The sequence below is a fragment of the Epinephelus lanceolatus genome, chromosome 7, assembly GCF_041903045.1.
Source record: "Epinephelus lanceolatus isolate andai-2023 chromosome 7, ASM4190304v1, whole genome shotgun sequence".
NCBI classification, from domain to species: domain Eukaryota; kingdom Metazoa; phylum Chordata; class Actinopteri; order Perciformes; family Serranidae; genus Epinephelus; species Epinephelus lanceolatus.
The window spans coordinates 13,483,676-13,499,465 of NC_135740.1; the positions used below are offsets into that span (position 1 = coordinate 13,483,676).

At 40.9% G+C, this 15,790-nt stretch overlaps 1 protein-coding gene across 1 annotated transcript in view; it reads left to right on the forward strand.

Moving 5' to 3' along the window:
- Nucleotides 1-15,790, forward strand: part of pigg (phosphatidylinositol glycan anchor biosynthesis class G (EMM blood group)) — a 111,256-nt gene that overhangs the window by 74,544 nt on the left and 20,922 nt on the right. The window contains exon 11 of the mRNA XM_033633792.2: nt 4,247-4,556. Within this exon, the coding sequence (XP_033489683.1) occupies nt 4,247-4,556 (310 nt within the window). The remainder of the gene's footprint in view (nt 1-4,246; nt 4,557-15,790) is intronic.

Consider the following 15,790-nt stretch of genomic DNA (forward strand, 5'->3'; position numbering starts at 1 on the left):
ACTACTTCATGACTGCGTGCTCAAAGATCTCCCACCCTCTTCACTCCTCTTAGGCGGCCTTTAGGGCACACAAGTGATCAACAAAATCACATGACAAAAGGCTTTCTGACTATTGGCTGGCTATCAACAAGCAGTCTGTTGCAGGCCACATTTTGGCCTTAGTTGTGACTCAAAAACTGACATACAGAGAAAAGTTTGGTCTCATTTTGAACCGGAGCATCTGCAGATTAATTCCATACCCCATATGTTATGATCCACTAAAGTTGAGCATGATATGAGATGAACAAAATGTAAAATGCTTTTGTCATCTTGCCACCATCTGGACTATGAGGGAGCAGGGAAAGACAAATGAGTGAAAGGTAACTCTTCTTTGTTTGGGAGGGAAGAGGGAGGGGTTTTATCAGACATCATGTCCAAGGTTTGTCTCCATGGTCTGTCTACTCTGCTTACACTTTGATAATGTAACCTTCATAATGTTTCCTCTTCTTTCCACTATTGTCATGTATACACACTGAACACACAGCCTGGAGACACACCTGGCAGTGATCTGCACTTTTCTAATTAGTGCTGTGCTTGAATGACATCTCCCTGTTAATGTTAATTTTGTTGCACCTGGTAAAGCAGGACAACTTGCCTTATTATCATTTTTATTAGTCCATCAAGTTTTGTGACATCATGTTGTTCCTAAAATAGCTCCACCCAACTTTAACTAAGCAGAAGTCTAATCAGCCACAGTATTATTAGTGTGCAGGGCATTTCATATTGGATAAATATTTCATGCTTTATACTGTAAAATTGTTTGTGTCTTTGTGTGAATTAAGGATTGCTTACTCCGGTGTTCACAAATGTTCCTGATGTAAACAAACTTTTAAACAATTACCGTGAGATCATTAGACATATGTTTAGAATTAATTGTTATCTTTAGTTATTACAGACCGATAGTCCTTTAAATTGATTTGAGAGTGGTTTGATGCAATATTAGTAAAAGTAATAACTCATAAGGGTAAAACATAAAACTGCAGTTATTTTACGAAATATTTTTTTTGACAAACTATGGTTAAATAATGTTAACTGTAAGTTTCTTGTTGTTTTTTGCCTTCCAGACATTGACACTTCCTAATTTGTCCTGACTTAATCTTTTTATCATTCAGTGTAATTTTTTATTCAAAACTGTAAGTGGAATGTAAACAACAATATCACCTGCAGTATGTTCCTCTTCTTGAATCAGGCAGTTTAGTCCTTGAAATACTCAGAATGCAATAGAACAAGTTTTTATCAATCCCATTTATTGGCGTTTGGTCCACAGGGTGTCTACGGTTCCTAAAAATGACTGTAACTTAACTAAACATTATTACACTAAACATTTTATAATTTCATTTGTCCATTTTTAAATTTCTTTTTGTGAAAATGAGTGAAGCCTTTCTACGTAAAAGTCCACATTTCTAATGTTACAAATCTTTAAAAAACTACTGACTTACCTCACTCTGATAACCATATACCTACATAACACTTACCTCTGTACAAGAACACGTATATACTACTTTTCTGCAATGCTTACTTGCGATGCCTAAATAAGTAAAACATGATTTGTCCAAAAATCTGTGAAATTTGATTAAAAGGTGCCTTGAACAGATCTTAAAAAGCATTAAAGTTAGCTGTCTGATACTGTACCTGTAGACACCCTGGTCAAATTTAACCAACTCTACAGTACTGATATGACATATTAGGAACAAATACAGGCTTTAATTAGGGATGGGCCAGTGTGAAAATTTTCATACCAGTTTTTAAGACAAGCACCCAATCAGACCGGTATACCAAGTTTTACCAGGTGACTCGCCTTTTTTAGTTTTTGTTGTAAAATAACAAGGTATTGTAAAGATAAGTCTTCATGATTCGCCGTTCCTTGTCCATTGTGGCACTTTCAGAGCCAGTGTCAGAAATAAATAGAAACACAGAGTTACACCAAAGTTTAGCTCACAACAGCAGCTCTGCGTCACTTGCAGACACCTCTTTCATTGGCCTCAAATCCAACATGTTGTCATATTGGTGTAGTTTTAGTTTTCTTGAGAGTCTGTCTCTGCTTTGTCTCCTCTCGTCACCCCAAAAAACACACGAACTTTAGTAGAGCTGCCCCCGACTAAGAATTTTCCTAGTCGACCAATAGTCGTCATTTAGGGCCATTAGTCAACTAGTTGCCCACATGTTTGAAATATTACTTTAATTATAAAGTTATATATTTTGGGCGGGACAACACAATGGTTTGAGTTGAAGGTCTGAGAAAGAATAGTATCAGTAACATTGTTAACACTATGCTACATTACAGAGAGATACAAAACCGTTCTGTAAAGCAGTAATGATTGTGCTAAGTGGCTAATGGGCATGTAGCTACTGGCATGTTTCAGAGGATATGTCATGTTTGTAGTCGACCAATGAAGATGAGTTTACATATCATCTTGGGTTCATCCTTCACCTTCTCAAAATGACCCCACACTTTGGATTTCCTTTCCGACATGTTATTAACTAGCCTGTGGAATAACCGCAGGCACCAGCCCTGGAAATTAACGTGACTCCTGTCTGACTGCTGAGCGTGGCAACTTCCTGTGTGTATTTTCAAATTAAATTCCCACATGGTCCAGTCAAATAGGTTTTGATTTATAGAGTTATGAGTCCTAATAGAGTTTCACTTTTGTTTTGTTTGTTTGTTTGTTTTTGTTGTCTGTGACTATGCAACCAATGAAATTTTAAAAACGACCGACCTCTCTGGTCGACTGACATTTGATCAACTATGAGGGGACCGCTCTTCCCTCTCCAACCTTTAGTGAAATTAGATCTCCTTCATGTTGCTGACACTGGCCTGGGCTTAGCAGTACATTGCACACATCATGCCAGACACTGGTCTACATACATTGTGGTCTACATAATAATATGTAAATTATTGTCATATTACTTCAGCCAGTTTGCATAAAATTAAACCAGTTAAAGCTCGTACACCAGGCCGGACTGGCAAAACCAGAAAGCGACCCAACTCTAGCTATAATCTGCCAGTGAGTTTAGATCTGAATTAATAATGAAAGAAAGACTTAAGTTCCAAAAGTTTTAGTATTCCAAGTCAGGTGTTACAAAATCCCTCTGTGACCTTCAAGAGTGTTCTATAGTCTGGGTTGTTTCACCGCCACTGTTGTTATCCTTGCAATTTACAGCTGGTGATACTTCATTTAAAAAGGGAGAATTTTGATATCAGTAGCAGCCGAAGAAAGTCATATGACCCTAAAATGCTCTGAGAATATGTTAATACCATATTTCTCAAGTGATAGCGATGCCGAAAGTACAACAGACAGAGTGATGGGTGTGAGAAAGTCTGTTTTCCTCGGGCGATTCATTCTGTCTTCCAGCCTCATACCTTTAATTATTAATGTTACATTGACACACTGCATACTGAATGAAAAAAGGGTTATGAGTAACAGAAATATAAGGAAACCCGTCTAACAAGAGATGGGGTTATGAAATTAATTAAAGTAGTGAACTTGGAGAAGCTATTATAACAAAGGGTCTGAGTGAAATATGCAGGAGCCACAGATACAGTGTGTTAGACTGCAGATCATTGGATTGTTGTTATTTATATTAGCAAATGTTTATAGTCCCAGACTTTTTCTGTGTATCAAGATTAATGAGTGAAACATATAACAATGACTAATTCAGTTAGATCTGAACTATTGTTTGAGTTTCTACACTGTTTTTCATATCTGCTGTTACTGTTGCTGTCATATTTGCCCATTTATTTTAAGATACACCATTTATCAAAGTTTTCTCTCTCCCCAACAAACTGCCAGTATCACAGAGATAATATGTGCAGACTTTCTGTCTTCTTTCAAAGCTTTCGTCTGGGCTTTATGCTCTGTTGCATTTGATTTATTAAGTGTGTTGTTTTGGTTCTGTTAATTAGTTTTATTTTCTTCTTGGCCATTGTTTTACATCTTTTGTTGTCATCTTTATTTGATAAGACACTCTTTTATCATTCAGTACATAAAGTCCAAAGTGAAATTATTTTCCTCACGTCCCCAAACAGAAAATCTGTTGATATTTAATTGCAAAATGCATGAACAGGTACAGCGAGACTGCCAGAATCCACATCCCAGAGTCACTTACCACAGTTACTTGAATATTGTAAGAGGAGTTTTGTAGAGAAAAATCAATACTGCCTCGCTGCAATTGCAAAGATGACAAGTCTGTAATCTCTCTCTTTTAGGGGAACAGTGGAGGCGCGCTTTGTTTACGTCTTCATCTTGGGCATCCTCTTCACGGGCACCAAAGACCTGTTGCGATCCCAAATTCTCACAGCAGATGCCAAATTGAAGAGCAGGGGATTATGGGAGATTTACAGCGGCTTGGTCTTGTTGGTTTCGCTGTTGTTTCGTGCTCACAACCTGCCGGTCCTCTGCTGCTGCCTGTTGATCCAGACGCTCATGGCTCAGTTTATTTGGAAGAAACTCCACTACGACGCGGCCCAAACCACCATCATGCATTACTGGTTCGGCCAGGCCTTCTTTTACTTTCAGGTAAGAAACCCTAATGATGTCAGCCACTTTGTCTGTTAAGTATTACTGCATGTTGCACAGTAGAAGGTGTTTTAAGTAATGACGAAGCTTTATGTATTTGAGTTGAAATAACATCATCAAAATCCTGCTCTTTATTTGGAAACTTGGTTGTTGGTTTTATTGAGTGGCCGAACACCAAAACCTCAGAGTAACATTTCCCCCACAGACTGTTAGGACTGCATAATTAATCAGTTATTTCAATTCTGGCTTGCTGCAATTAAATAACCATGATCGACTGTGATATTGACATTTATAATATGTGCTTCGCTCATAGAAAACTCTGCTGCATATTAAATCAAGCTCTTCCTAAACTAACAGCCAGGCAGCTGTCATGCTGTTGGACGTGCACACTGCAGCAGCAGCCTGTAAAAAAAAACCTTTCTAAATATTGCGGCTGCAGTCCAGAGTAAAGTAGAAGAGTAATATACAACAGAGAGCAGATGAGCAAAATGAAAATTAAATATCTGGAGCAGAAGGCAAAGAGCTAGTCCCCTATACGTGGATCATCATCTGTTGTTTTGGATGTATATTGGATTTAGAGTGTGTGAGACTTGTTGTCTGCGCTGCAAAGCAACACAACTAAGTTGTTCAACCACCTGAAAGAAACCCCACAAACTGCAGTGCTATGAATGCATTAAGGCGGTGGTTTCCAAACTTTCTGTGCCCACACCAAAGGGCAATCCAAAATCTCAAGGCACACCTGTATTTATATCTGTGCATGACAACTTCTATAACATACCTCTTATCACAACATGAGACAATAAAAATAAGAAAAAAGGAGACAGGTAGCTTTTGCTGGTGCTTTGTTGTAATTTGCTCCGTACAATAAAGCCATCCATTGTCCCACTCATGGCTGTCTCCTTTCAGTTGTTATCATCTCTCACACTGGCTGCCAATCAGGGCTTTTGATGTGTCACACATTTATAATTCCCACGCACAAACAGCGACAAATAGGTTCCCCATGAAGATTTTTGAAATTAAATGAAATTAAAATAACATTTTCTTCAGCTAGGGTTTACTTCTTTATTGGGAAATGGGTGCACACAACATACTGATACAGTCAATTAAAAATTCATTCATAACTTTTTTTATAGGCCCAGTTAGACTCACAAGTCAGTCTTTAGACGCTTTGCTTAACTAAAGACTGATGTCTTTCTCCCTGATTTTGTGTTTAGATGGGCGGATACAATTTCAGAGTTTAAGAAAACTCCCTACGTTGCAGAACCAATTGTAAATCCTTTGGTGGCTCGCTGAACTCTTGTGCTAGTCACTGTAAGTCCTTCATTTCCACAATCTTGTGGACTGAGCACACGTTTGATAAAACGGAGTTAAATCTCTCGGCATCCATTTTCAAGCTCTCTGTGTGTTTCCTTGTGGATGAGAAAAGGGGGAGCGCACATTTCCGGGAGGGCGTGTCCTTTTAAAAAAATGCAAGAGGCGTTGCTTTGTTGCTGGCCGTTTTCTCCAGTGTGTTAAACACACTTTAGAAATGAGTGTCCCCAGACTATCAGAAGGCAGAGATCTCTGATTGTCTGGTGGCGAGACTAAGGCCCAGTTGAATATTGCAATAATAATGTGTGGTTACCACAGAATCCCACAGCACACCTGGATTGGCATACACCATTTGAGAAAGACTGCATTAAAGGCCAAGAAGAATAATGTGGATAACATTACTCTACTGAATCCAGCACATCACTGTATCCATCCAGCTACCAAAAACGGACTGAAATAACCCATGTAAATGCAGTCCATTTGGCCCAAGATGTGTGTCCACTACACACTTTTCTTCATATTTTGCTTTTTGGAGATGTACTGAGTTAAGGTGAAGAATCCTATTTAAGTCTGTGCTGCTGCAAAGATTTGTACATTAGCAGGAAAGTAGCACAATGTGGAAGTGAAAGCAGTGCTCTGTTTATTTAAATGTGACAGGTCAATAAAAATATTTTGTCTCTAAATTTAAAGAATAATTGTAATAATAGTTGTGATCTCAATATTAATCAAAATAATAGTGATTATTAGTTTGGCCATTATCGTGCAGCCCTATAGACTGCATAAACGAGGTGGACATAGCCACCATAACATAGAGCAGGGCAATATGGAAAAAAATTCATATCTTGGTATTTTCAGGCTGAATGGCAATACACATATACATATATATATATGTATATGTGTATTGCCATTCAATATGGACAAAAATTCATATCTTGGTATTTTCAGGCTGAATGGCAATACACATATATATATATATATATATGTATGTATATATATATATACATGGGCTACATGTTAAGTTTCAAGTCAAAGCCACATTTGAGATCTCACAGGTACTTTCATAAAAACAGAATGTGATCAAAATAAAATGCAAAAACAGGGAGCAGCTCTGTCTCCCACACATGCAGTGCAGCACTGGTTTGCATGTGTGCTACTGCCATAATTTCAGTCATCTTACAGGCTGATTTAGCGTAGCATGTGCAACATGCGTTATGTAACGTAACTTGACCCTATATTAATATAAATGGAGTTGTCTTAATCTATATCTTGCTCGAAAAAAATATCAATATATTGTATGTAGCCGTTATATTGCCCAGCCCCATCGTGACATCACGCATTGGTGGTGGACTACCAATTTAATGCCTTGAGTTTGGCATTTTGGCCATCACCCTTTTGGTTATTTTGGAGCAAGAAGTGACCATATTTGGATGAGAAGGTGGAGCTGGAGAGGATACGCTTCACTACACCTCTATCCTGACTGACAGGTCACCATGGTTGTGACTTGTCAATCACAAGGTAGCTACGCCAAAGATACTGGATTACTACAAGATGGCCCATCTACAATATACTCCCATTGTATGAAATGGTATACATTTCCGGTCTCCTAAGTAGGCGTTGTCCCCCGTACTCCAATCAAAGACGATGGAGAACCGCCAGTCAAAGACGAGTATCCCCAACCTCGCTTCTGTCAACATGTGTGTAAATAAACAGTCCGTGAAAAAAATATTTTTTCCAGTGGATGTCTTAGTTACAACACGATTGAGCTAACTGGAGTAGTTTCATGGCGTATCCGACAACGGGAGGCTTTTAACAGATGACGTCCTGATGTTAGCTTTGCTGCTGCTGTTAGCTGTCCCTGTCAGCTGCAGCCACTGATGCTTTCTAGATATCGTGATTTCCCAAAACTGAATAAATACCACACATAGCAACACAAGACTGCTTTGCTAGCTCAATCATGTTGTAACCAAGATATCCGCTGGAAAATATATTTTTCTTTCTTTGGTGAAACTGCACTGATTTCAGCACCAGAGAGGAGATATCTGTTGCCAGATCTCACGAGAGTGTGTTGTTGAGACAGAGACAGGTCTTGAACAAAGTAAATTTTCTCCTGATTTGTCCGTCTGAAATTTGCCATTTTGGTGTCGGAATGTTCTGAAGATATGTGGCTTATGATAAATGGTTCCAATATTTGCTTCTGTGACTATGGGGCAAAAGAATCGGCCATAATCTGTAATCACGTTCATTTCTCCCACTGAAGTCAATGCACTCAGGACCTGCTGTTAGTCTCCTAAAGGGGCGTGGTGGTCGCGAACCCCACATGACACTGATACAGGAAACTGACTCGCAGTGAACCGTCTTGATTTGTCCACCGTCTTTGGCTACGCTCTAAAGCATACCGATTTATCATCTATTTCACTCTAAATGGGACCATCATTCACAAATGAACATAATGCTGTATTGTAGAAGACTTGAAACTAATGATTGAGACCATAAACTCAGTAGGAAAATGTTTATTGAGTTAATAAATCAAGTGAGAAGTAGAGTCATTTTCTCATTGACGTCTACACAATCAAACCTCTTTTTGCAACCAGTGGAGTCGCCCCCTGCTGGCCATAAGAAAGATTAGTAGTAGTTGAAGGCACTTCCTTATTGACTTCATTTTTCAGACCCAGAGGCTTGGTCCATTTCTTTTTTACAGTCCATGATTTCCCCACAATGTTATTAACAACTGTTTTATCTTCACAGTAATAATAGTGGATGAGGCAGTGGGGAGGCAAACTTGTTTGAACCTCACTGCCGACCTCTCCAAATTAACTTTGATTGTAGTCCAGGCCAGTAAAATTCACCCTACGTTACATCTAAAAATAAGTCTTGCAGTTAAAAAACAATTATCAAACCATTAACAGTTGACAAATTACAACCACTCCACAAACTGCAATAAATATCAGTGCTGACGCCAAAAGGACAGAGGTGTGAAGATACGAATCAGAGCCAAAATCACCTCCTCCCATATCTACAAAAGGGACTTTGGGAACAACAAATCAGTAAGCAAGTTTTTCTTGTCTGATTGTAAGAGACATCTAATTTAACGCCCTGACACAGAGTGTAGCAACATTTAGAAGAGCTATCACCACTGATAAAGTGTTGGATACTGTAATAGGTGCAGTTCTTCTGGCCAGAGGAAGTGTTTGTGTGTAAACTGTGTCACTTTCATCCGGCAACTGGACGAGTTGTTTCCTGTGGATGTGTTATGTTATGAGCTATGAGTGTTCCACAAAGGCTGATATCATATCTGCCTTTTGATTTAACCTCCACACAGGACAGATATTTGGTTAGCAGATGTGTATTGTTGTCAACACTGAACTTCCACATTGCTAACAATTTAATAACCGTCATCACCCTTGGGTCATTAATACTGTGATGGGCTCGGGAATAGACCGCCACCAGACAATTTTCAGCCCAGGCGCCCAGGCATGTAATTACAGACCTTTGAGTAATAACGTTCTCAACGAAGCTGTAACCATAATGGATCTGTAAAGCGGCGACGATGTGTGATTTAAATTTGCTGCTCTGAAACAAAAACAATCAAAGTTATGTTGAATTGAATCTAATCAGCAAGTACAGTTACAGCTAATCAGTGAGTTCTGGGTGGCAAATTGATCACAGCTGTAAGACATTAAAGGGCACTGATTATGCTTTCCCTTTAATTCTGTCATATATTTAATGTTACAGTGTCAGATGGTCATAATAAATGTGACCAAAGTTTAAACCTCTGTAAAAGTAATCCCTGTGTGCAATAACCTCAGGCTTTAGACTGTTCTGAATACTGTTTCCAATGTTTATTCTACTTTCAAGACAAGCTCACATCAGATTTTTGTTTTTTTTTTTTTGTCAGATTTTTCCTTGTATGGTCATCTGCTCCAGCATGCTACTGCAAGCATTTACATTACATACACTGCTACATGTAGCTACATGCTAGGGTCAGGGAAACATGTATTCTTGGTTGCCACTGTAAATTTAGATCACATTCCCACTGGAACATGTGTGGTTGTGTTTAGAAGCTCTCATTATTGATTTTCAAGGGATAAAGTGCCGCTATACACAGTCATTCATTGGCTGAAAGTACAGTGCTACATGTAGCTACATGCTAATGTCAGGGAAACATGCAGTCTTGGTTGCTGATGTTGTCAAATTCTTCCCGATTTTGAAACATGTCACTCAGGCAGATAGTATGAGTTAATGTTCACTTGGACTCAACGATGAAGTGATCAGATTTTGGTGGTCAATAGTCAAGGTCACCATGACCTTGCATCTGTCTCGTTATTGTGAAGGTAATATCGCCACAACACTTTAAGGGAATTTCTGCAAATTTGACCCAAACATCCAATTTGATTGAAAAATAAACTTGTCTTGTCTCGTCTCGTCGTCCTCCGCTTATCCGGGTCCGGGTCGCGGGGGCAGCAGCCTCAGCAAAGAAGCCCAGACAGTCCTCTCCCCAGCCACCTCCGTCAGCTCTTCAGAGGGAACCCCGAGGCACTCCCAGGCCAGCCGGGCGATGTAATCCCTCCAGTGTGTCCTGGGTCGGCCCCGAGTTCTCCTCCCGGTTGGACATGCCCGGAATACCTCCCAAGGGAGGCGTCCGGGAGGCATCCTTACCAGATGCCCGAACCACCTCAACTGGCTCCTCTCGATGTGGAGGAGCAGCGGCTCTACTCCGAGTCCCTCCCGGATGCCCGAGCTCCTCACCCTGTCTCTAAGGCTGAGCCCAGCCACCCTGCGGAGGAAACTCATTTCGGCTGCTTGTACTCGCGATCTCATTCTTTCGGTCACTACCCAGAGCTCATGACCATAGGTGAGGGTTGGAACGTAGATCGACCGGTAAATCGAGAGCTTCGCTTTCTGGCTAAGCTCCCTTTTCACCACAACGGACCGGTTAAGCGTCCGCATCACTGCTGACGCCGCCCCAATCCGCCTGTCAATCTCCCGCTCCATCCTACCCTCACTCGTGAACAAGATCCCGAGGTACTTAAACTCCTCCACCTGAGGCAGGACCTCCCCCCCGACCTGGAGTGGGCAATCCACCCTTTTCCGGCTGAGGACCATGACCTCAGACTTGGAGGTGCTGATTCTCATCCCAGCCACTTCACACTCGGCTGCGAACCGCCCCAGCGAGAGCTGGAGGTCACTGTTCGATGGAGCTAGGAGGACCACGTCATCCGCAAATAGCAGGGACGAGATCCTCCTGTCACCAAACCTGACACCCTCCACCCCTCGGCTGCGCCTAGAAATTCTGTCCATGAAAGTTATGAACAGAACCGGTGACAAAGGGTAGCCCTGGCGGAGTCCAACCCTCACCGGGAACAGGTCCGACTTACTGCCAGCCACGCGAACCAGACTCGTGCTCCTTCGGTACAGGGACTGGATGGCCTTTAGCAAAGGGCCACCAACCCCATACTCCTGGAGCACCCCCCACAGGATGCCCCTGGGGACACAGTCATAAGCCTTCTCCAAATCCACAAAACACATGTGGACTGGTTGGGCGAACTCCCATGCCCCCTCCAGCACCCTGGCGAGGGTAAAGAGCTGGTCCACGGTTCCGCATCCGGGAGGAAAACCACATTGCTCCTCCTCAATCCGAGGTTCAACTATCGACCGGACCCTCTTCTCCAGCACCCTGGCATAGACCTTACCGGGTAGGCTGAGGAGTGTGATCCCCCAGAAAAATAAACTGATTAGAATTTTGTGGGCAAAGGTCAAGGGTCACTGTGACCTCACAAAACATGTTTTTGGCCATAAATCCAAAATAACTGAATAATGTTTATGCTGATAATGTCAGAACTTCACACAAATGTCTAATAAGATAAAATGATGAAGTGATGGCATTTTATATCCACAAGGTCAAAGGTCAACTTCACTGTGACATTATGATGTTCTGTATTAAATGTACTTTTCCATCTATTACTCAATGTCATATCTCAGGAAGAGAAAGGGAGACATTTGATCAGATACTGAATTGGTGACACTTATCTTGGGTGCCCACCTTGAAACTGTTTTGATTATTTAAATTGCCTGTGCTGCCGGGTTGATGATGTGTGTGAAGCATCCTTGTGTTCACTGACATGGATGTAAACTGTAAGAGAAACTTGACTGATGAGTGGAGGCATACAACCATGGGGTGATAATTCTAGTTTTAACATTGTAAACATGTTCTAGTAAAAATCCTAAATACAAGTATGAACCTGAAAATGTGCCTAATAGGTCCCCTTTCTTGTAGAGTCTAGACACAGTTGCTTTTGCTGTTATGTTTTCAGAGGCTTTAATTATGAAAATTGCAAGAAAGCTGTTGTTTTTAAAGTGTCCTTGTTGTTTGGCAGCCAAACACACCAAAGCACAAGAGGATTATGGGAGATATTCCATGTAACCTCAGATGCAGACATTACAAGTGTCACAAAAATTTTAATCAGGTCACATGATAAATTAACTGTCTTACGGTAGAAGTTTTGGCTGTCTGCATTTATCCATCTTGATCATTTAGAGTGATGGATGACTCGGATTTTGCAGTGGATTTTTTTGTAGATTTATTGGCGTCCCAAAACCAGATGGTCAGTAAAGCAGAAAGGAGGTATTTGTTCTTCACAAATGAGCCGGCTTGTGTTGCCACAAAAGCAGGGACATGTCATCCTGCAGGTATGAATTCAGATGCAATTGTCTGTATAAAAATAGGAATCATCACAAGGATGTTTTTAACTACAACAAAAGCGGTTTATTACCTTTAGCACAAGTCTTTAACCTTTAGCACATTTCGTACACATGGGCAATTCAGTCTGCTCCACATAAATAGAATATAATACATAAATATAATTAAAATAATTATAAAATAGTAATTAAAAACAGAATAATATCATCAAAAGGCAAGTGAAAATAGAAAAAATACATAATGTAGGTAACCTGAGGTTTGCCGGGCTCTACTTCTATCCATGAAGTGGTGTAGAAATACTAAGTTTAAGTGTAACGCCTTCTTTAGACCAAGCAATGTACTTAAATGAGACGAGTATCCGGTACAGATAATGTTTTTTTTCATGTGTACAAGTATTGTCCGAGAAAAATGTGTCAGTATCTGCTCTCTTGATGACGAAAAACCCCAATTTAGGTAGCTGTGTTCAATCTATTACTCTTGTATTACTCTTATAAACAAAAATATACATTCTGTAAATAAGTTTTTAATGAATATAGCAACTTCAAATCAACCCATATCAATTTCAGGCTTAAAATAACAACTTAGATCCCACACACTTCTGGTTTAAATCCTGCCCCTTCTGAGTACAGATAGAGATAATTGTGTTGGTTGAACAGATACAGATACAGATACAGATAATGGTGCACTTGCTCATCCCCAGTGCTCCCTAGAGTTGGTCAGTACATCAATATTATATTGATATGGTGATGTGAGAGTAGATCAGGCCTATTCAGTCGGCAGCCCACGGGCCATATCCAGCCCAGAAGGAACCTCTGAGAAGCCCAGCTAGAGATGGGTACTGAGAACTGATATTAGATGGATGTGGGGGGTATTAATAAGCTCTGACATTATTGGCCCTTCTATCATTAAATTTTAAAGTTTTGGTTTAATTTATCGTCATGTTGCAGCCTCTCTCTCCTGCTCTCTGCATGTCGGTGTCCTCACACACACACACACACACACACACACACACAAACACTGAGTGAAATCAGCAAACAGTAGAGGCTGCGATACAGATGAATTAAAAATAACTCAATATTAATCTAGTTGACGACAACTAGGCTTGTTATTCTAGTGCAATAAAACTTCCGCCAGTAGAATGCCAATACTTTATCAATACACATGTTCAGCATGTAGAAAGAGATATTTCAGTCTGCTCTGTCCACAGTCTCTCATCCAGCACTGGTATGTTTTACACAAGCACAACGTGCTAGTGTGGCTAAGAGCTGATTGTTAAAAACAAAATAAAATGAAAGCTGTCTGTGTGTATCTAACTGTTCAGCGTACCTTGCCCCATACCTTAAAATTTTAGTGGCGGAAGTCTACCTACAGCCTACCTACATCAGCAGCAGAGGCAGGAGCACAGAGGGCAGGGAAATGACTGATACTGGCTTATATCTGTGTTCTTCAAGTGAAACTTGTTTACTTCACTCAATATTGTGATATCAAGAGTAATATTTATTTTATTGCCATTCCGGATTTGTGTTCAGTTAGAGTCCAGTTATAATGACTTTGCTGTTTAAGCAAGACTGTTGTATGGAGATATATTTGTGTCTTTATTACATGCGAGAAAATAAATGATATGAGAGGGGAAAAAAATGTTTGAGAGAAAAAAAAATATTTGAGAGAAAAAGTTTTCACACTGATAGCAAAAAATAATAATATTTGAGACTAAAAAAAGTTTTGAGAGAAAGTATTTTGTCATAGAATATAAAAAAAATAATTTGAGATTTAAAAAATGATTTCCAAGAAAAAAAACTCTCAAAAACCTTTTTTTTACTCTCAAATATTATTTTTTTGCTATCAGTGTGAAAACATTTTCTCTCAAAAAAAAAATTGTTTCTCTCAAAACATTTTTCTTCTCTCTCTCAAAACCTCTCTCAAGTCTTGGCTCTGGTGTCAGGATTTTGCTCTCACTGTGAAAATAATGTCATGGGCGGGGCCACGTTCCTATTGGCCAGTCTCAATTGACAGCTAGGTGAGGATCATGTTGGGAGTCGAATTCAACTGAATCATTCATCCACCATGGTGGATTCACCGGCATAGATGCGCTGCCTTATTTGGGAGCAGGGACTTCAATGTTTGGGTAAGATGGTGACACACACAATTGATGGGTAGCTAGCAGAGCAAGTTGGTTATCAAAATCATTCCTATAATGAATCCCTTTTCTCACCTAACGTTATTTTAGCGAGATTGTGTTATTAACTGCACTAGCCAGCTAGTGTTAACTTTACATCTAGCTAGGTTATCCCATTAGCGTTACTTTACTACGGTGCTTTTCTCTTCCAACCTTCCATGTGTGGCAGGGTGAGCGCTGCTACACCTCTGCCCTTAAATGGCATCAGCTGGGTCTAATTTCCAGTTGTCGGAGCCTAATTGCGCAGTGGTGGCACCTGCGTTATTTGGTCTCGTCTTCCCCTCACGGGCGCGCTCACTTCTACCTGGCGTTTACCTGGCGAGGGCTGTGTGTGGCGTGCTCTGGTTGGCGTGCTTTGTGTGTGTCGTGCTCCGGTTTCTGTACCCAAACTTGGGACTCATAAGGTAGGCATGGGTGCTGCAATGTTTGTGTACTGTTAAAGCGTATTATGGTGTCACAGCTGCCGTGACTCTTCGCTTTACAGCGGCGTTGGCCGTTCCTGTTGTGTGCAGCTTCGGAGGGGACTTTGAAAAGCCTGGTGTCTGCTCTTCCTCACTGCGAGACGGTGACTGGGTTTGAGCTGTGCGCTGTGCGTTAAGCTCCCTTCGCTCCGGTAAGCTCACTCTGTTTTTTTTATTTCTACTTCTGCTAGTTCTGTTAACTTTATGTTAACAGGTTGTCCTGCTCTCTGTCCTGCTGTAGCTGAGGCCACAGCTTGTGGCTTCTTCTCCTCCTCTGCGCACTGTGTGGGGCTGCACGGTGACGTGGGCCGTCAGCTGGGCATCCTGAAGGACGGCTATCCACGGCCTCCAGCCCCAGTGCGGCCGCTCCGTTTTCCACTGCTGTTCTAGCAGTTTCACACAGACGGATTAAAGCACACTGTAACGTGGCTGTGCATTCATGCGGCTTTGGACCTCTGTGTTATATTTGGAAGTCCGTCTCCTGTCCCCATATTTACCAGTGTACCAATCTGTGTGACCTTCTGTTGTTAAGAGTAGTCTACAGGTTTGAGTGTATTCCCTGGGGTGCAATTCCACAGGTGGTGTTGTC